A 21,443-nucleotide genomic window follows, 5' to 3' on the forward strand; every position below is an offset into this window, starting at 1 on the left:
TAGCCTTGAGTCAGCCATCAACCACTTATAAATTCAAACATCTTCATCATAAAGTCAGTGACATTTTGACAAGGAATAGTATGTGATATATTTAATGTGTCATGAAGTTATCAGTCATTAAGAGTGGCTCAATTCTGTTTTCATTTTAACTTGTACCGCTTTTGGGTAGAAGGACTTAAAAAAGACTGCTGTGTTGTAGTCTGGAAATTGCAATACCTCAGACATTGTTCTGGTAGACCTAATCTAAGCCTTAGTGTTCCTTGTCAGGTAAAAAGACACTTCAGGCATCATGCTGCATTTCCCTCTGTGAGCATTTTTAAAATTGCGTCTCAGCAGTGAAAATGTGTGGTTGACATTGCTTCTCTCCTAAGTTAATGGATGAAATGGTTTACATAGTTCTATCTATATCTGAATTGCATACCTCTGTGGTGTTGTGGATAATGGTTGCTATGGTCCCAGTGCTTGGTTACTAGGGCAGGATATTGATTTAATCCTCAAGGGCTGTGGTCATATCCTTGGCAGTTCACCTATTGTTATGATAATAAGACATCCCCGGGTAGCCAATGAGTGATAATCTTGTTTGGTCCTGGGAGAAATGAAAAGGTTTCTCAGAATAGCGAGGCTGACATTTTAACCCCAATAAAATAACCAGCTCCATTATTGGTCAAGCCTGAAAATCACATGTAGTCACACACAGCGAACCATGGACTGGTGTAGCCAGACTGTGAAATGCTTTAGGGATTAGTCCTCACTTGGGACTACAGAAATGGAAATATTTAACCCATGCTCTCACAAGAGAAGATAATTCATAATTAAATTAGATGATAATTAAATATATGTAATAATGAATAAAACATTTAACCAGGTGGTGGGGCTTAACAATTAATCAAAATATTATTCATATTGCAATATGGTCTATAGTAATTTTTAAAGTGCAGGAAGCACATATTTGTTAAATGCAAAATCTTTGTGGAAATACTATATTAAATTACTGTGCTGCAGAGATGCTCTGACCTACACATCATATTCTATAGATCAGTCCCTTGCAATATCAGTCAAGGTAATTGCAATTAGATTAGAGCTGCATCGATTGGTCGATTAATGGATTAGTTAAACTATCAAGTTAATTGGCACCTATTTAGATAATCAGTTAATTGGTTTAAAGAAAGAACAGTCAAATTATTCTGCTTCCAGCTTCTTAAATGTGACTATTTTCTGCTTTCTTACTCATCTGTGACAGTAAACTGAATATATTTGAGTTGTGGACAAATCAAGACATTTTAGGAAGTCAGCTTTGGCTTTGGGATAGAGCTGGGCGATATAGACAAAATCAAATATCACAATAGTTTTCACATTTCATGACAACATTGTCGAGATGACTATCTGCTCTTTGACAAACTATTAACACAATGAGAATTTAAATAAATAATCATCAGTAGTGTGGATATAATGACTCAATGTGTAAAGCCACAAAATAGAACAGCAACTGTGCATGCAAAAATGAGTACAGCGGTTCAAATAGTGAGTTGGAGTCATAGACTGTATATTAAATAGGTTGAAATCCTATTTAATATATGATCAGTGGTAAAAGTGAACCCCTGTCCATTATCTTGTAAATAAAGGCCAACTGCTCTGAAAATACACACTCTGGACTTTGAGTTCAGTGACTGTCTATCTCACTACCTGCCAGACACATTGCTCAATTAAACGGTTATAAACATCTTTGTCTCCTGTAAGATTATTAATGATTCCTTACGACTCATGAACAGACACTAACTCATTCAGAGAGTATTCTCCATTAATTTTTACTCTAATTAACATGAAACGACAAACAAAATCAGTTATTCCGGCCCACGATAGAAATTTCAAAGGGCTGCATGATGGCTGTAGTGTTGCTGTCAAAGAAGCAAGAATTTCTTCTTATTAGTATTACAGTAAATATATTACAGATTTCTCCTTTAAAATCAGGAAAATACAACTAATGCCATATCTAATGATAGTCTAAGACAATATCTGCTGTTATATTGATATATAAATATATCACCCAGCCCTACATTAGGAAACACTGACAGACATTTTCTGACATTGTATTGACCAAACAACTAATCAATGAATTCAGAAAATAATCAACAGATGAAATGAAAATCAAAATGATTGAGAAATTTTTTCCAAATCACTCAGCCCTACCCGGTGGTTTGGTCACATATTTTCTTGCTTTAGTTGTTTGCATCATTATGAAAAGGTTAAAATGTGGATATTTCTGGAACTCCATTACGTTACATGTCAATGCAATAAACATGCAACCTGTGGCATTCTCGCATGTGAGCGAACATGTTGGCGAAGGCTGCTGGAACAGATTAGAGAATAATAACACAGTGAAGGTGGTGTCCAGATTGAGAGACTTCCCCTGTGAGCACAGACACACAGGCAAAGCAGCCATTCAGCAGTGGGATGGATCCTGACTACTAAAGAGGGAGAGGGAGAGAGAGGGAGACTGAAACAGAGAGAGAGAGCAAGAAATGGGGGAGTGGTGGGAGAGAGAGAGAGAGGACGCGAAAAAGAGAGTGAAAGGCTCCACACGGCAGAATATAAATCTGTATGTTAACAGGACTAAAGCTGGAGGTCTCCGAAGCCGCTTTAGTGGTTATGCTGTTGGGGGGTGGCCATAAAGCATCAAGAGGTGGTCTTCCTTATTAACTGAGGATCTGTTCAAATAAGGAAGTGGGACCCGTGGAAGCCGCGAACGCCGGTTGTCAAGCACAGTGGTGGGCTGGTCGGAGGTCTCTGACCCCCTCATTTTCATTTCTGGAAGAAAAGAGAAGAGCAAAAAGAGCCACGAGAGAAAAAAGGAAGGTGGCAGCGAAGGGGACCAGTGAGCCATTTCTCTCTTTATTACCTCCATTCACAAAACCATTGCATCCCATTATCACAGCGATGTAGAGGCATTCTCTCCGATTAGAGGAGGAAGGGTCCCATTGACTGCTGAGGCTTAGCACCTCTCTCCAAACCGCTAGCCCTTTTCATTGCAGCCCCCCTCTCCACCACCACCTCCACTCATCTCTCGCCTCTATCCTTACGTCTGCTATTTTCTCTGTTCTTCTCTCTTTTCTTGTCCCCTTGTATTCTTGTCCCTTTTCACACCACTCAGGAAATCAGGAGGCATTGCGTTTGGGTAGAAGTGGGTGTTTCTGGAGCTGTCATTGTGTTTGGTGCCGCTACAAAGGACAGCTGAGCAGGGAGTGAAAGAGACAGCTTTTGGAGATAATAAAATAGCAGCCTGAAAGAAAGAGAAAGGGGGGACCTGGGACTACAGGAACAGCTGACAACCACTGGAAGGTGAATGGTGATGAAAAGAAAACTGTTACAGAGACTGACAACCATTTTAAGGTAGCTATTTATTGAGACCATTTCCACTTCTTGAGGGGAATAAAAGAAGCAGTGTGTGCCAAACCAACACTGCTGGTTGGATTCTGCTATTGCTGTTGCTAAGCAAAGTCTTTAACCTGAAGTTCTTGGGGAGACAGTATTGAACATCACTCTACAACCATGAAAGGGAGCTCAGAGGAAAGCATTGAAAGCATCAGGCCCTCCAACCTGCAAGCTTTTGCTAACATATCCACCCTACATGGCATGAGTCATATATTCGCCTATGGGCACATGACATTCCGCCGGTTTCTTTGGACTCTTTCCTTCCTCGGTTCACTAGGCTTATTGATGCTGGTCTGCATGGATCGAGTGTCGTACTACCTGGAGTACCCGCACGTCACCAAGCTGGACGAGGTGGCGGCGACGAACCTCACGTTCCCAGCCGTCACCTTCTGTAATCTCAATGAGTTCCGCTTCTCCAAAATCACCAGAAATGACCTCTATCATGTGGGGGAGCTCCTGGCGCTCCTCAATAATAACTACCAAATAGCCAACCCACACTTGGCTGAGCCCGAAGTTCTGGCCGCCCTCAAAGAAAAGGCAAACTTCCAAAACTTCAAGCCCAAACTGTTCAACATGACTGACTTTTATAACCGAACAGGTCATGACATCAATGACATGCTACTGCAGTGCACCTTTCGAGGAGAGGATTGCTACCCGGTGAACTTCACAACAGTGAGTATTCTCGCAGTAAATCTGCATAGTACTGTATGTTTGCTGTTGTGTTTGCTGCCAGATCTGACAGACTGTCCTTTTTTATGTTCAGAATGAGCTTAGATTGAGCTTTAATGTTGCTTGTGCAATTTATTTGAAACAGATGCCTGGCTTTAGTGCATTTGGTACTCTTACTATAGTCCAGTGTTAATGTTGTGGTTGTTATTTCTAAAGTGTTGTCTGTAAAGCTGTTGTTGTAGGTGTTGCATTGTGCACTTCAGCTGATGCTTGTGCTGTGTTGAAAGAGAATAGTGCATTAAACTTTGTGATAAGGGTAAGGTCCTGAGGTGAACTGCTGCAGAGATTTCCCTTTCTTGCCATTACAGACTCATTTAGTGATCTCTGAAGACAGCTTGGATTCCAAGAAGAGGGAAATCATTTTTGTTAGGTGTTGTGTATCCCCATATCTGAAGGAAACCCCTTTTTTCCCATGAGGTGTTGTACTAAGGTCAAATAAATGGGTTAAGCATGTTGTTTTTGCAAATCTGACAGACCAGATGCTTTAAGAACTTTGTTCAAATCAAAGTTTCCAACTGATTATTGCTGTAACAAGGCTGGGGTCACTGTGCTGTCTGTTGTCATTATTTTCTTATCTTTGTTTATTTTGATCAATCAAATATTCACCTGTGCTGCTCTGGATTATGTTTCAGACAAGTTATTTTTCAGTAGTCAGTGGAAATAAGGGAATATTTGTTGTGTGTCGCAAATGTCTAAACAAAAAACGATAACTTCTACAAAGATTTTTGTAGAGATCATTCAGAAAAGATGCCATAGTGCATCAAGCACTCATACTCTGTGCTTTGATTCATTCTTAACTCCATTTGCCTATGTATCCAATTAAGCAGAACTCATTCACCACACTGTATGAATGAAGTTCATGAAATGGTAAATTGTTTACTTCTGGTTTGTTTTCTTAGCAGTGAATCCTCCCTTATTGAAAGACATTTCACATAGCTGATGATATATGACCATTTAATGATGGAGTATTAAATTGAAACGCAGTTTGAAATGGACCTAGTAACATGAACTTGGCCTCACAGTAGTTTCACCCGTTGATTAGCAGTAATGGAATATATTAGTTACACAAGTGACCTGGATCTAGGTGACATCAGACAATATATCCTCATAAAGATCTTAACACACTCAGGTACTGCAGCTGCATTATAATATACACTGTGAGATGTGGCTGTATATTTAAAAAACTGGGACCTCCACAGAGAGCATGTAGAGGATGGTCTTATAGTCAGTTTTTGAATTTTTATGTACAAGAAACACCAGCAAATGAGTAAAATGATGTAGTTTCTGAGCCTTACGTTTTTTAAAATGTATTTATATTCTGGTTTTGTAGTAGGCACAGGCCATTGCAAAAAATAATAATCCCCTCCCATAACCTGTAACAACAAGAAAAGAAATGGCCAAAAAGTAACAACGAAAATGAAAATAATAAACAGATATAAAATAATAAATAAAACATAAAAGTAACTTGTATTAGAAGCACTATTTGCTGGTAGAGGTAGTGGAAAAGTGCACCTCGAGCGCAGCCCCAAGCACAAGATTAAACATATTAAAAAACTGTCACTCATGTAAAGATACACAGAGGCACAGCTAATTATGAGGATGACATAAAAGCAGGGCGGCGCAGTCTAAATGAGATTGTGTGGGGTAGAAATATGAAGGAGAAAACTTTTTGAAAAAAAGCAAAACATGAGTGAATAAATAGAATAAAACATGCAAATGGGGTGGACCGCATGTTGACAACTGAGTCGGTGGTAATGACATGAGCCGAACTTTAAAGCCTTAAATTGGTGCTGTAATTAAATCAGCACCATGGAAAAAATATCGAGCAAGAGAGAATGATTATATTACTATCAGTTGTCAGCTATTACATTAATTGCCAACTATTTTTATAATTTATTTTTTAGTTTGAGTCATTTTTTTAAGACAAAGAGTCAGAGAGTAAGAAAAAGAAGCCAGCTTCTTAAATGTGAAAATTTTCTGGTTTTCCTGTATGACAGTGAAATGACATTTGAAGACATTATCCTGGGCTTTGAGAAACACTGATTGATAATTTTCACCATTTTATGCATTTTATAGACCAAACAACGAATTGATTAATCGAGAAAACAATCAACAGATTAATTGACAACAAATATAATCATTAGTTACAGCCCCAATTATAATATCACCGCTATCCAATGCAGGAATAAAAGTTTGAATTTCATCAGGCGGTTCCATCACTATTAGCCCATTTTATATGAGTGAAATACAGCCCCAGAAAGGCATTAAGACAAAGCTCTCCTTGGCTCTGTCTGTTTTTCCCATTATTTTATTTAAACAAGAAGTACTGTACATTGGCCAAAAATGAAAAAATAATAAAGATGCAGCCTAGGGATATGCAGCACTGCAATATCACTTGTTTCTGTTTCACTTCCCACTCTTATTTCAAGACATTTTATTATTCTCACCGTGTCTCAGTGTCCTGTATCCCATCTAGTGGAGTGCAGGTTTGATGGAGTAACACCTAACTTACTTATCTGTCGATTGAGGCTATCCGCTCTCAAAATGTGATTCTTATCTACGTTGTATCTTTAATCAACCCTGAATGAAATCCCAGTTTTTAAATGACTGACCCTATAATCTCCAAAGTTGATCAAAACTCTTCTCTGCTGTAGGAGGAGATAAACACATTCAATATTGCTTTCCAGTCTTACCTATTTTCCATTTGTGTCATGAATGATGTGAAGTGTCTTGAGAAATAAGTCATTCATGAGAAACTAATTGCCGTTGTATTGCTTGATTGAAAGTCCTTACAATCAAGTGTGGATATTTCATGCCACGGTTGGTGGGGACAATAAACATGACCTGGTTGGACCTACGATGGCAGTGGTTTCATGAGTTGGTTTGCTACATTACAGTGACACTAAAGTAATATAACTAATATAGTTGCAATAAATTAATATAGCATTGCTAAAATAATAGAGCTGCAATCAATTTGTATAGCTACAGTATAACAATATAGCTATGTGTGAATCAATATGAGAATAGAAGCAGACATTTAAAAGTAACACAAACATTACTTTCCCTAGTAAATAGTGACTTTTTATATGCAGTAATTGGTAAAGTAATTCAGTTACTTTTGAGAGAAGTAACTAATAACTGCGACTCATTACTCAGTTTCAATAACTTGCCGAACAATGGTCTCTTGCCGTAGGCACATTGTCCAAGGGTAGACCGAGACACTGCGGTGCTGCCAGAGGAGTGCTGTCTAAGACTGCAGCATGTATGGGAATAAATTAGAAAATAATACATTTGTATATTTCTCACTTCCCCCCGAATGTCTGAATAATTCACTGTTTTGCTAGTCGCTTTGTTCGAATATGAAATATTTTGTCATGCATGGATAACATTAACAATCAATTAATCATTATTGGAAAAACAAAAATTACCAATACCAATAAAAGCTTTAGTTTCAGAGCAACATATTGCATATTATCTGACAGCATTACATACACTCTGAGACATATAAATACCTACATGTTAAACACATAATTAAATATCAGGTAACATACTGTGTGTACTCATGAAAAGAATCTGTTAGAATTTAGATCTTTATCTGATAGTAGATCTCACTAACATTGAGTAGACACCAACAGACAACAGTGTTATATTTAAATTTTTTGATCAAGATTATTGCTTGGGACGTGTCCCTTCTGTCCCTACCCAATTCAGTGCCCTTGCTTGCAACATCAATGAACTGGTAGAAAATCAGTTAACAAATATGGTTTTGCTGCATGTTTATTTGTTTTTGTGGGCGCATTTTGTAGTGGTCCAGGAAACTGTGAACTTTCACCTGGCTGTGAATTACTGGCATCTGATTTGAACAGCCTTGTTGATAGCCATCCATCGTTGCGGTGTGCTGTCTGGATTTGGATGGAGTGGTTAAAGCAGTGCCACACCACCACGCTGCATTATGCTCTCAGTGGACAGAAATGTGTTTGTCAGGACTTGGACAAGTGCCAGTATACCATACCCATCTAGCTGAGTGTTTGGTGCTGTATCCGATAATAATCTCCCATAAACTAACTGTGAACACCGAGCTTTGCTCACTAATGGAGTAACGGAGTTCATAACCTGCTTCAGTGGGGGGATAAAACATCTCAGCTGCTGTTTATTAGAAAATCTTCAGCAGACGACACAAAATAAAGACATGTTTCTAATATACCAGATTGTATTTTGTTGACTTTGTCTGCTAATATGTGTTCATGTTGTTTTCTTCCACAAACACAGACTCACTATTCACCGACAGTATACTGATATTTAGACGACGGCTACAGGAAATTTTCAATTACCCAATCCCCCCCACAGACATGTTGAGAGGAAGATTTACAATGCAAAGGACTGTGGGAGTGATGAGCTTTGACCTTGAATAAATGAAGGAAGAATTCCATTAAGTCTGGGCTATGATGCAGTTGGGAAACAAAGCATTCAAAATGTTTTGCATTGTAATGGACGGGTGGGCAACTGGAGAATGGCAATTTGTAATTCCAATGCCATTAACCACTTTAATCCCTCTTAATGATTTTATTAGGCACAAATGTCACCCATGTCATGAAAAACTGAGATTGTTCTCCTGGACCATGGCCCTTAATTTAGGACCAGTTCAGTCTTAGTTGAAATCCCAAACAGGCACTTGAGCTTGTCAAAACATGAAAGTTATCAAAGAAGTTAGCTCTTTGGCGCCCTGTCAGTTCTTAGGTCAGGGCAAGATGTCTCAATTTTTAAAATCAGATTTTTTCAGGGCAGATTTTATCTTTTCAGAATATTGTGAGATATTTAGATGAGATGATATTCTGTAACCGCTGAATTCTTCTTCTCCACAGCAAGCCTACTCTTCAGAACGATGAAACACATTTAACGCAGTCTCTTTGGTGTGGTGCAAAAAAAATACCTTCCAGTCTGAAGTGAATCAGAGTTCAAATCTTCCCCTGAAATCTCACAAAAGCTGCTTTCCATCCTCACTATAATACTGTAGTAATCCTGAAACTTCGACTAATGCTTCCTCTATTTAAAGATCATAGTAGGATTAACCAGAATTTAATTTTGACATTTTGTCACCATATCAACAGTAATCCACCTAAATATCTTAATTTAACTTTTTTTTTTTTTTTGATTATACTTGTTCGTACAGAGCATGTGTATTTTTAAAGAGATAGGATTATTTATTTGTATTAGGCACTAGAAAATAGTCTAGTCTAGTTTGTTTCCTACACCCCCAGTTTGGACAGTCAGAGAGCAGCACCAGCATGGAAGCTAAGCAATGAACTACTGTGGACGGGGTCAGCAACAAAAGGCGTTTTTGCCACTTAAAAAAAGTTTACCCAAAAAACAATATCAGTTTAAATGGACGCTAGATGTAGAATATTTACTTTTGTTTGTTTTCGGACAGGAAACTGCCACTGCCTCAATCTGTTAACTAGTTTGTGTTATTGTGTGACTTAAAAAGGCCTTAAAAAGTATTGAATAGTCTTAAATTCTATTTGGGAAGGTCTTATATAATTTTTATTGAATACTCTAAGCATGGTCTAAAAATCACTCCAACATGCAAAATGCCGGTACATTTAGTACAGTACATTAAAGTACATTTGTGAAATCGGTGAGAATTGAATTTGAATGCCTCTCTTTTTTTTAGGTTTTTGCTATTAGTGTTTGTGGTCCCCTGGTGACCACCGTAGTGATAAGTGTCATTTAGGACAAATTTTTTTTCACACCGTTAAATGTATTTGGACATGTTCTTCAACTCAACCTGTTACTGTAAACTTGCCAAATTTATAATTTTCAACTGGCAATGTGTTTGTTTACTCAAAAGAGTGTGCCTGTATTTTCACATTTGACTTTTAGATTTATTGCAAAGTTGGCTTTGAATTGAATTGTGGTGTAAAAAAGTCTTACATTTCACTTGGTGATACTTGTAGACACCCTGTATGTGGTAATGGCAATTTCCCAATTTCTGAAAAGGCTGTCTGACAGTAAGGTAAAGCAGTGAAAAAATTCTAAATCTAGTATGCACTTAAAATGATAATGATTTTTTTTAAAAGTGGTTAAAATACCTTTTGGTGCTGATCCCGTCCAGAGTAGTACATTGCTTAGCTTCTGTGCTGGTGCCCCTCTCTGCTTCTCAAAACATGGGACATGCTGACTGGCATCTGACCATGGATAAGTATCTCATACAGCCCCACATTAAGTACTTCAAACTATCCCTTTAAGGTAATATTTGAGCTTAAATGGCTGTCTCTCTGTCAACAAAATGACCTTTATCAGTATGCATTCATTGACTTGCTGTGACTCTGAAAGACCGCATGAGTAGCTCATGACTAACATAGTATGTAAATGGCACCTCGGTCGATGATATAAGGGCAGCTAGTGAACAAGAGGTTGATTATCATAATCTGGCAGTGTGGATGTAGCGCTATACTCTTAAGTCTTGACAGGTCACGACAAGTCCCTCCAGGCTACATTTCTGTCCATTTCTTACAGTGTTTAAAATCAGTATTCATCAACACAATTTGCTGAGGCTCAGTCTTTAAGATGTGAGTTGTCTTTCATCTTGTCGTCCAGATGACAGCAGGTGCCAAGGGGATGAAACATGGCAACAGTTGAGACGAGGCTGACTGACACGATGTGACTTTTCGATCTGCACTTTGAATATTTTTATGTTTTTAGGCAGAGATCCTCAACAGTTGGAGCCTCATTTCTCTCCTAAACCAACTGATGCTCGAGTCAGGTGATATATTTCTCTAGCCCTAGTAATGTGGTCTTATTACAGATGCTGTATGTCAGCAGCAACAGACAGATAGGAAGACACAGTGCAGTAAAACACTCTTTAAGTCATATTTTCATTGTTTGCAGAGCAGGTTTGTTGTTGACAACACTCTGCGGCAGCTGAGTTGGCAGAGTAAAATATCACAGTTCAACAGATGGTGATGCAGATTCTGTTAATAACTATAATGATTAGCCGTAGGAAACCCTGTAAAATATACCTTGGTCCCAAATTTAGAGGTCCTTGAAAAATAGCAGTTTATGAATATCAGCCGCTAGACCCTTCTCACAGAGGACATATTGACTTGTCAAACAGTTGTGACTAATAACATTTAAAAAAAGCTGCATTTTGTTTGTGTGTAGTGGTGTCAGGACCCTGGAACCTACATAGAACGGAGCCTTCATTAAAGCAGCATTAATAGTGTTTTGTTTTACTTGGGGGCAGGGGATCAAACTGAGAACACAGTACCAACACAGTGATAGTGTTAGCAAAAAGTCACCTATTTCCACATCCAGCAGAATTGGAGTGACATTAGCATTAATTTCTGCATTGTCTCTGGCCATCTGATGCATGTAAATCAGATATTTCCTCTCCTGATAGTTCTGTTTTGGTCTCCGCCAAGTCTTTCCATCATCTCGAGGAAAAATCTCTGGCTCCTAAGCTGCTACATGCCCTACAGTGTTAACCGGCTAGTCTCTAACTTTGGCTGCCTGCAGTTAAATACTGTGCAGGTGTGTGCACAGTCTTGTTTATCAGAACAGCCAGCCAGTGGGAAAAAGTAGCCAGATGTTTTGACTGTAAAAACACAAATTTGGTGATTTCTAGCACATTCTAATGCCACTATTCCTTCATATACACTGATCTTAATTATTGTATATTTTATCGAATTTAGGAATGAGCATTCACTTTGTTACAGACCAATGTAAACCATAGGTAAAATGTATCGATGGAAATTGAGTTGGGGCATCTGACTATAGTTTGTAGAAATTGTGACATTTTAAACTGTAAAACTGCAGTGTGAGACTGAGAAAGGTTATCAAAGTATTGATACTTTTTTAATACCACATGTTTAAACATAGAATACTAACATTTGGTAGTAAGTAAAGTAAGAAAAGTACTGAAGCTATTCAAAAAAAGGAAGAAAGAAAGAAGTGCTCACTTAAGACCTCACTTCAGTCTTTATTGTCCTGCCTAAAGTTTGGCTTGAAGCAAAACCAGACAGGGGTCAGTGACTGTTCCTGTACCAGCACTGTGTGCAGGTTAATTTAAAGAAGAGAAAGAAATTATCATGTTTTGAGTGTCTAAGACTTTTCTTTCTTTTTGCTGTGGTATCGAAAGACTGATCAGGTGTTGTCTTTTTCAAATTCTAGTCTTGTATCAAGGTTAAAAAGTTTGCTATTGTGACAACTCTAAGACTGAGGCATAGCTTACATTGTCCTCATAAAACATAAGCCTGTTTTAGTGTGTGTGTGTGCAGAGCTTTGTAGCTGTACAAAGCACATTGTAAATAAAGATAATTCATTCATTAAGCCCAAAACTTTCTGTGTCATATAGACAATGCACCGCTTTCAGTGGACTTTGTAATGCTTACTGCATAATTGTCAGATTGCTGCCACTGGTATTTTCTGGCGACACTAGAGTTGTTATAAAGTGGAGGCTAGTGGTCATAAAATGTACACACATAGCGAAATTGCAATTTGTTAATCAATGCTATTTTATTAGAATCAAAACTTAATATAATAAAGTAGCCTGCTGGACTTAAATGAGTAGCTGGCTCTTTGGCTGGCAGCTCTCAACAACTGCCTGAAACTACAGAATTGGGTGATAAGCCTCTGTAGGTTAGTTGTAGGAGTGGCCCCTTTTATTATTACACATGATAGTTTCATCTGTCATGGCAACGTTTTTTATTAGTACAGTTATGAAGTTTATTATTTACACTTGCGCTTTTCCTGGAACATCTATAATGTGTATGTTTTGTTATTAGGACTTTTGTACTCCTAAATATTGGCATTTGCTGCCAAAATCTGGCATCAGTCAGGGTCTAATCGATGCACATGCTCAAACCATTGTTTATATATCTTCTTACCATGTGTACATTGACACAGGCAGGCACAGTACACAGAGAAATGCCTACAGTCAGGAACATGGCAGCTGGCACAGCCACATGAAGTCTTATGTACACTTACAGGGATATACGGTGAGCACACTTCATAAAGCGGCTTCCCATGAAATGGAATTTGCTTCGGTAAAACACCAAATCCACAAACTGCTCCAGCAGCCACTGCACAAACCCGCTGTAGTCATTTGGTTTTGTTAAGTGGGTATGTGGGCCGACTTTGTGGAACAAAGCTATCCTCAGAATTCAGCTGGTGGGAATAAGTAGTCTGTAAATTTGCATCATTAAGCTGATCAGTTTTAGTAAGAAAAATAAATTGATGTATCCATGCTGTACTAGCAGCTGCTTGGCAACAGCAATTGATATGTGAAGACGGTGATGGGAAGCAACACTGGAGTGTCAGGAAGGAGCAAAACAAGACGCTCCACTGAATCATGTTTCATGAGTTTCTCAAGAGGTGATGAGTTGTGAGAAGTTAGCAGAGTGGAGCAGACATACTCTGTATAAACTCAGGAACAGAGGGAGATAGGAAACAAGGGAACATGAACAGGTCTGGAAAGTAAGATAACTTGGAAATATATACTACAAATAGAGCTTAGGTGTGATGCACTTTTATAAATGAAAGATCAGACTATTTTCTATATTTTCTGAGCTGACAAAATCAAATATCTCCTTGCCCTTGTTCTGACAGCAGTTTAAGGGATTTAAACCACTTACTGGGTTAAAGAGTGACTCACTCAGTGGTGCAGGTTCATGATGTGGCTGCACACAAGCAAATGTGTTAAAAATTATTTCTTTTCAGGGCAAATGTCAGCACTAAGTACTTCATTAAACACGCTCATGCTACAACATACTAAAACATAGTCATTAAAAAGGATAATCTTTGGGGAAATAGACATATTTTTTCCAAGAAGCCCCATAAGTGATCCTGTCAGCTTAAATATGCACATTAAATATGTCAGCATTAATGATGATTTAGTCTAAATTAATAGCATTTATAACCAACAGTGTCTACATGTTTAACTTTATTGGTGAAAACATAGACAGGGCAATTTGGCTGCACTTGGACCTGTGGTCTCAGAGGGAACAGTATGTGTCCTTGGTTGCAGATAGTCGGCCCTTTATCACATTTACTGTAACATGTTTTAGAGCTGAAAATTACTGCAGTCCTCACTCTTTTAAATTACAAGTCCTTTAACTTATCGTGGATCACCACCAGTCCCCCGCTAATGTTTACAACCTTACCTGTAGCACTGGGGTCTCCATTACTTAGAGTAGGGCATGACAAAGACACAGAGGGAGAGAAATTCTCTCTGTGCAGTAAACAACAGTATGACTGAGAGGGAGAAGAGTGCTTACTGAAAGAAGTATGGGCCTATTTTTCCCTGCCATCACTTCGTTCATAAGTATCAAAGCAGATCCAAAAATAAATTTACGATGCAATGGAAAAAGGCGGGCTGTGAGTGGGGGGAAAAAAAAAACGTCATAACATTCGAGGCAGTTACTCTGGAGTTCAGTAATATTCAGCCACGGTAGTTTGCTTCAAGCACCTCCTGAAATTTACGATACACAGGTGTACACTGTATACCCACCTCTGGGTAAAAGGATTTACTGATTACCTATCTGAAAATAGCCAGAGAAAGGCACCCTCATGGCTTGGTTGGTGGAGTGTGTGTCCTATGTGCTGGCACTGTCAGTTCTCTGTGGTGGCCGTGGGTACAGTTCCAGCCTGTGGACCTTTGCTGCGTGTCATCTCTCCACTCTGTCTCCCCCTTTCCTGTCTGATCTTCAGATGTACTATCAATTAAAGGTATAAAAGACCCAAAAAATACTTTTAAAAAGCAAATAGCCAGAGAAAAATATAACTGTGCATCTCACAGAGCAAGGCTGCAGCCAATCATGTTTCAATTTTTCATGTAATGAATGGTGTTCACTGCTAACGGGAGATTTTCGTTTCCTGACTTTAGTCTTCAAGGCAGTGCCTCCATCCAGGCAATGTACTGCCCTGGGCTGAAGCGCTGTCTTTAGGATAATAGTTCGGGTTTTTGAAGTGGGGTCATATGAGGTAGTTATCCATAGTCAGTGGATTACCTACAGTAGATGGCAGTTGGCATGGTCCCAATTTGCAGAAGCAGCAGCAGTACCAGTACCAGTGTAGGAAGCTAAGTAATGTACTGCTGTGGACATGGTCAGCAGCAACATGTATTTTAGCCACCTAAAAAAGCCCCAACTAAAAAAACAATCATTATCAGTTTGAATGAACACTATATTTAGAATATGTTCACCACATTACCTTGCTGTCATACAGCCTTTTCTGATGGGAAACTGTCGTTATGTAAGCCAAATATTGCTCTCCAAACCATCCACCACCAAGTCAGTTGGAGGCTAGTAACTTTGTGTTCTCTGTGATCTGCAAGGAAAAAATGTTGAGCTGGTTGAGTGAGAGAGTGGCCTTTGGCTTATACAATGACAATTTCCGATCGGAAAAGGCTGCCTGACTGCGAGGTAAAGCGGTGAAAATATTCTCAATATTATATGTAATATCCTGTGTGAATACTGTATTACATTTCTTCCATCTTCTGCTAGTAAATCCCAGTGGACATTTAAGGAACAAAACTCAAAACTAAAATTGCTGTTTTTCCTTAACCCACAGGCTTCATGGAAGAGAATAAAATGTATGTGTAAAGGTTAAACACTAGTACCTGGCTGCTAAAATGCAATAAAGAAGACAGTATAGCCACCAATATAACACTACGGCACTGACTATAGGTGAATTAGTATAGAAGAAATGCAAGACCATGAGTGTAATGATTTGTATGGTTTGTTTTGTCGCTGAATAATTATCTTGACCTAGTATGCTTTCAGGTTAGAAGTTAAAAGTTTTGTACAGCATGCTCTCCCATCATATTCAAAGTGTTCATTTATTGAAGACATAAAACAGCAAATCTACATTATTTAAGCACCAATTGCTGGATGGAAACTGTCAAGCCATCAGATAGTTAAATCCATATGAGAAAGATACATTTTATTTCATAACCTACCCCTCATCAGCCAACACATTGTCCTCTATCTGACGAGTTGGGAGTGACACTGGGCTGCATCAGCAGTAGCATTTCTATAATATGACAAATATTTGAGTGACTTTCAGTGTCATGTCAGGGAGGCTGAAACGGTCCAACTTGACTGCCGTGTTTGTCATTTCCCCCAACCTAAGCTGGCTACTCTCGTCTGCATTCCAGTCAGGGTATTTGCAATGAGCCTAATCTCTGACTGAGATTGCCTCATGTCACCGCTCAACATTTGACATTAGCAGATAACAACATTAGTTATTACAGCTGCCTGCTGCTGCAACCAAACGACTCGTCTGTGGTAATACTCCTAAAATATTCCTATGGGGACTGATACTGTAGTAATCAAAAGTAAGTTTATAGTGACGAAAAGCAATCCCTGACAGGAACTGTCATGTCTGGTGATAATTCCTACATGGCAGTCTTGTACATCTTTATCTGGTGATTGTGAAATTACAGCTTTGGTTATGTAGAGATTATTGGGATCACAAAAAAAACAAGCTTCTTACTGTTTGATCATCAGTACAAAATAATACAAATAATTACATCCATGGTCTCTGCTTTTCTCTCTGTACTCTGTTGTTGCTGTGACAGGTGTTACTTTTGCTACAGACCTTGGTCAGAAATAGACGTGGGTGGTATAAGGGAAATGTAATATTGTACTAATTATCACAGCAGTGGTAATCAGTGCAATAGCAGTATTCTCACTATTGTTAGGTGAAGATATTTACTGAGGCACTCACAACATTCATAAAAAGTCTAACTCATGCAGGGCTGCATGCAGAGATGACTTAGATATACATGGATATGATAAAAATTTCCAGAGCCAATTTGTATTTTGGTCAATAATTACATTTATTTGTATTGATTTTGTATTTTTCTACAATCAGAGAATGAAACCCTGACTCGTTTTTTATTGTTAGCCATTCTTCTATCAGTCTCCCATGTCAAAAAGACCCCATCCATTTTCATTAAAACAGGGAGACTGTAGGCCTGTCCTCAGACAAAGCTTTGCAAAAGGCACCTTCCCCTTAATTTACTTTCTTAGTTCCACCCAATTTCTGGATGTCCGTGCGATCATTATTATGTTATTTGATCTCACAGACACTCAAGAATTAAGCCAAGATAACCTAATATTGCTGTTCGATATAACTTTGGAGTACACCAAATACATACAAAGATCCATCCAAAGACATTTATTCATTTCTGACACTTGGAGAGCAAGAAAAAAACAGTAAAATTCCCCTGTACGTTACCTCAAACTATCTCTTTCACCAGATCACACACATGTAGACTATTCTATGTGATAAAATGTATGATTTTTTTCACTTCCCTTCTCTTGGACCTCCTCTGAAACAGTTTGAAGCCGCCCGAGGGAGGCCTTTCTCTCACTTTGAAAACATCTGTATTAAACACTGGAAATGGCACAGTAAACATCAAACAAAATAGTGACTATGAATATATAAACCTCTACAAACAGCCATACTTTCCAAAAGGGCTGGACAATAATTATTATTCAGCACTTTCAGTGGAACTCTGTTTTGGTGATATGATTCTAACATGGTTTCCACAAATGTGTTGTCCAAATCAATTATTCCAAGTTAGAGTTTAAAAAAAAAAGGAAAAGCACATGGGGCCTCATTCTTGACTTTGAAAACAGTATGTGTAACAAAAAAGTCAATACTAAATTTTTTCCCTATTACAGAGTTCTGATTACATAAATAAAATAGACTTGATTTGTGTTAAGGATTTACTTTACTTTCTCTGCCCTGGAGACGAGTCTGTGAGGTCAAAACTGGTCTATATTTTAAGCCATTAATGCTGACTAAACAAAGGCTTAAAATCTAACTTTTATTTTTGCTCTGCCTGTGTGTTCAGACAGAACTACACAAAGTAAATGTGTCTGTTACTGACTAGCTTACAGCTAACATCAGTCAATGCTTGGACCATTTGGCACAAATTAATATTTAAAATTTGCAATCAAATTTGTGTGAATAATGTGAATTGCATCCTTCTTGAGGTGTAACAGTGGAAAGCAGTTCATAAACACCAGTTTGATCATTTCATATGTGAGTTTACCGCTTTCTGATCAATATATGTTTCTATTTATATCTCAGTATTAAAATGAACCATATCCCCAGCCATATATTACATGATAAAAGTAACCACGGTCTGGTAATTGAGCATAATGAGAGTCTTTCAAACATCAAGTACGAATTTACAACTTAATTCTCAAGAAATTTAAACAGTTACATTTGTTTCTCAAGTGTCAGGGCTCCTCGAGGAAGAAAACCTTGTCAGAACTGCAGATGGAAACTCAAAGATATGTTTTGGTCCATTGCCTCCCTGATATTTGCAAATGGAAAGGAGCACATGACTCACTCAATTCTCTTGAGACTGTTATTGTTATTATCGACCTGGGGTTAAGTAATATCAAATTACTTGTAGAACAATGCATTGTTATTGTAGAAAGCACAGTCATTTATACTGTAAGCAAAGGTTAATCTAGTTTAATTTATGCTCATGACTGGGCAGTATAGAGCAACAGATAGACCGAAGATGATGTTGCTTTTTGCAAAACAGACGCTTCTGTATTTTTTGGTGTTGCCTGGGCACAATGAACATTTTGCACCTTCTATTTGCATGAGTGCTTTTTCCATTAAAGTACAGGAACACAATGAGGAAGCACAAATGAATATGTCTCTGAGTAAATCGATTTCTGCCTCCTACATGTTCAGAATGTTTATTAATTCCCTCCAAATTTGGCCCAGAGCTTGAAAACAGGCGACTCCTTTTAGTTCCTTACATTTGAGTTCATCGAACTACTAATCACACAGACAGAACGGTGCTAGAAATCATTTCACCTGTCATTACCTTGATTGTGACCTACGTCAGAAATAGGACTGCAGTCCTTAACTCATTTACATTAATGGGCTGTGTTGGTTTGTTTATCTTCACCAGACTGGATTACTTTATATATAGGCCAACCTGTCAATATGTTTGCCTGTATTGTACAAGTTCTGTAGCACTGCTCCAGTTTGTTTGTCGGAAACAAAATATTTCCACTCACACAAGTGTTGTATAAATAATAAATGCATATGAATAACAGCTTTTCTTAACTTCCCGCAAAGATTTTGAGAATATTTCAGCTCAACACAGAAAATGTTCCAAGTTGTTTTGTCTGCTATGCCTTGGCTTTGATATAAGATAGCTTGCAGTGTTGAATTACTGTTCTTTAATGAAATTAATCTTAGAGAGATTGGTGTGTGCCTCTGAGCTTAACACTGGCTCCTTTTTTCTTCATTAAACCCACTTAGTTTGCTCTTGGTACATAATGTGCTCTGTCATGATTTCTCCCTTTCATTTATCCTTTAACAAGCATGGCCAATACAATTATGTTTCAAAATCCTCTAATTTGTGCTTAATGCTAAATCCAGAAGATCCCTTTACTTCACACATGGATGGCCATATTATGTGCTTTTATTCTTATCCTGACAGCTTGTGTGTTACATATTGTATAGCAGCATCGGCGCAGCCTTTCACAGTGTCAGCTGAAATATGTTGAGTAATACATAGTAGGTCAATGGCCCTCGAACACTTTAGTACTTGCGAAAATCCAATCTTACAGTGCCATGGCCAAGAATAGAGACACCATCACCAATGGGCTTTGCAAAAAATGTTTCTATACACCGTTACAGTCGGCAGTTGCAGAACACGCTGCAGTTACAGATACAGCTTTTAGATGATGTGATAGCCTGCGGTCAATAGCCAGACAGAAGGTCACACCTCTGCTGAGAGTAACACACCATTCCAGCAATCCTCAGTCTTCTCTGCGTGTCACCATCTGAGCTGACATTTGATTTTTGTTTTAATGTTTGACTGTATTTATTTATTTTAACCTTGCTCATCCAGGGAAAGAGAGAGACTCTTTGCCAGCAACACATCAGCAGCAGCTTTATATGTGTGTGATATTTGACATTTCATATTCCACCAGTTTTTTTCAGTGCTTAGTGTTGTCTCTCTTTTCTAAAACCTAAAAAGATCTTTTCTGTATGTCAGAGAGTGAGGAAAGACGTTGGTGAACTAACCAGCTAGCCACTGTATTGTTTACTATTGTTTGCACTGCTCACTCATGACGGAGCATGATTATTCATTTTCACTGCGTTTTCATGGTGGGTGTTTAACAATTGAGACAACTCATGATCCTGTACTACTTCACAACATCATCTGTGTCTTTTGTTGTTGCTTTGATTGAGATACTTCTTGCAGCAGAACTTACACTGTTGGGTAGTTTAATTTAAAGCAATACATACTATCTATAAAATAGAATTATTTGAGAATTTATGTTATGTTTTTTTCAGGGAACTTGTGTATATGAAGATATATGTCATGTATTGAGGCATAGCCTAAAAATATAGATATTATTTGTAAGCCCTGTTGCACAAAGCTGTTTAAATACTGTGCATTTAATATATGAAATAATTTATAACAATTGTAGCAAATTAATTTTCTGCCAACAAATTGATAATTGACTAATCTTTTCAGGTCTAAAGAGATCTTGAATAAGCATGAAAGTATGTAATGTGTGAATTATTATTCCAGCTTTATAGCAGGGTCTTTATGAAATATATTATCTCATTATTCAACAGCCCGTCCTGCCTATTTTTGTTTTAATCTTTCTCCATCCTGGTAACTCCAAGATTTCAAAGGATGTAGCCAAAGGGAAAGTCATTGCATTGACAAGGGAGTCCACTGTCTGCCCTTTGAAAACTCATTGGATCATAATTATTCTTGTCTCCAAGTGCTGGGTCCAGCTAAGGTCTTATTACACACCAGTTAAACAACACATTTTTCAGACCATCAGATAGACCATCATATCTGCTGCAATGCACGAAGCTATTGGAATTTGAATAGTCAATAGAATTACATAGGACTGTTGATGAACAGTCAATTGTTGTAATCGATTATGTCAGGATTTTCGTAAAACTTTTTTTCTGCTTTGATTAAAGTGTCATTAGCAGTCCTGTACCAATGTATTCACATGAATGAATGAAAAATAAATATTTAAAGCCTTTTTTTTTTCATTAGACCTTGTGTCTAAATACAGACTTTTACCTTCTTGTGTTAAACCTTATGTCTTTGATAGTTAGCTGTTTAAATGGATCAAAGCTTGATGTAGTGGTTCATGATGAATCTGTTTTCTCATTTCAGTATGAACTGAAATAAAATCTAGCCCCTTGCTACCTTGGGCCAGTCTGTTGCCATGGCAGTCGTCTGTGAGGCATGCTCCTATGCTGTTATC

General features: G+C 38.1%; 1 protein-coding gene across 1 annotated transcript in view; it reads left to right on the plus strand.

Moving 5' to 3' along the window:
* Window positions 1–2,512: 2,512 nt before the first annotated feature.
* The window catches only part of asic1c (acid-sensing (proton-gated) ion channel 1c), a 130,261-nt gene continuing 111,330 nt past the window's right edge, over window positions 2,513–21,443 (plus strand). Inside the window, exon 1 of the mRNA XM_084732918.1 lies at window positions 2,513–4,101. Coding sequence (XP_084589044.1) covers window positions 3,547–4,101 — 555 coding nt within the window. The 5' untranslated portion in view covers window positions 2,513–3,546. The remainder of the gene's footprint in view (window positions 4,102–21,443) is intronic.

The sequence above is a fragment of the Lutjanus erythropterus genome, chromosome 12 (genome assembly GCF_056507025.1).
Source record: "Lutjanus erythropterus isolate fLutEry1 chromosome 12, fLutEry1.hap2, whole genome shotgun sequence".
Classification (NCBI taxonomy): Eukaryota; Metazoa; Chordata; class Actinopteri; order Lutjaniformes; family Lutjanidae; genus Lutjanus; species Lutjanus erythropterus.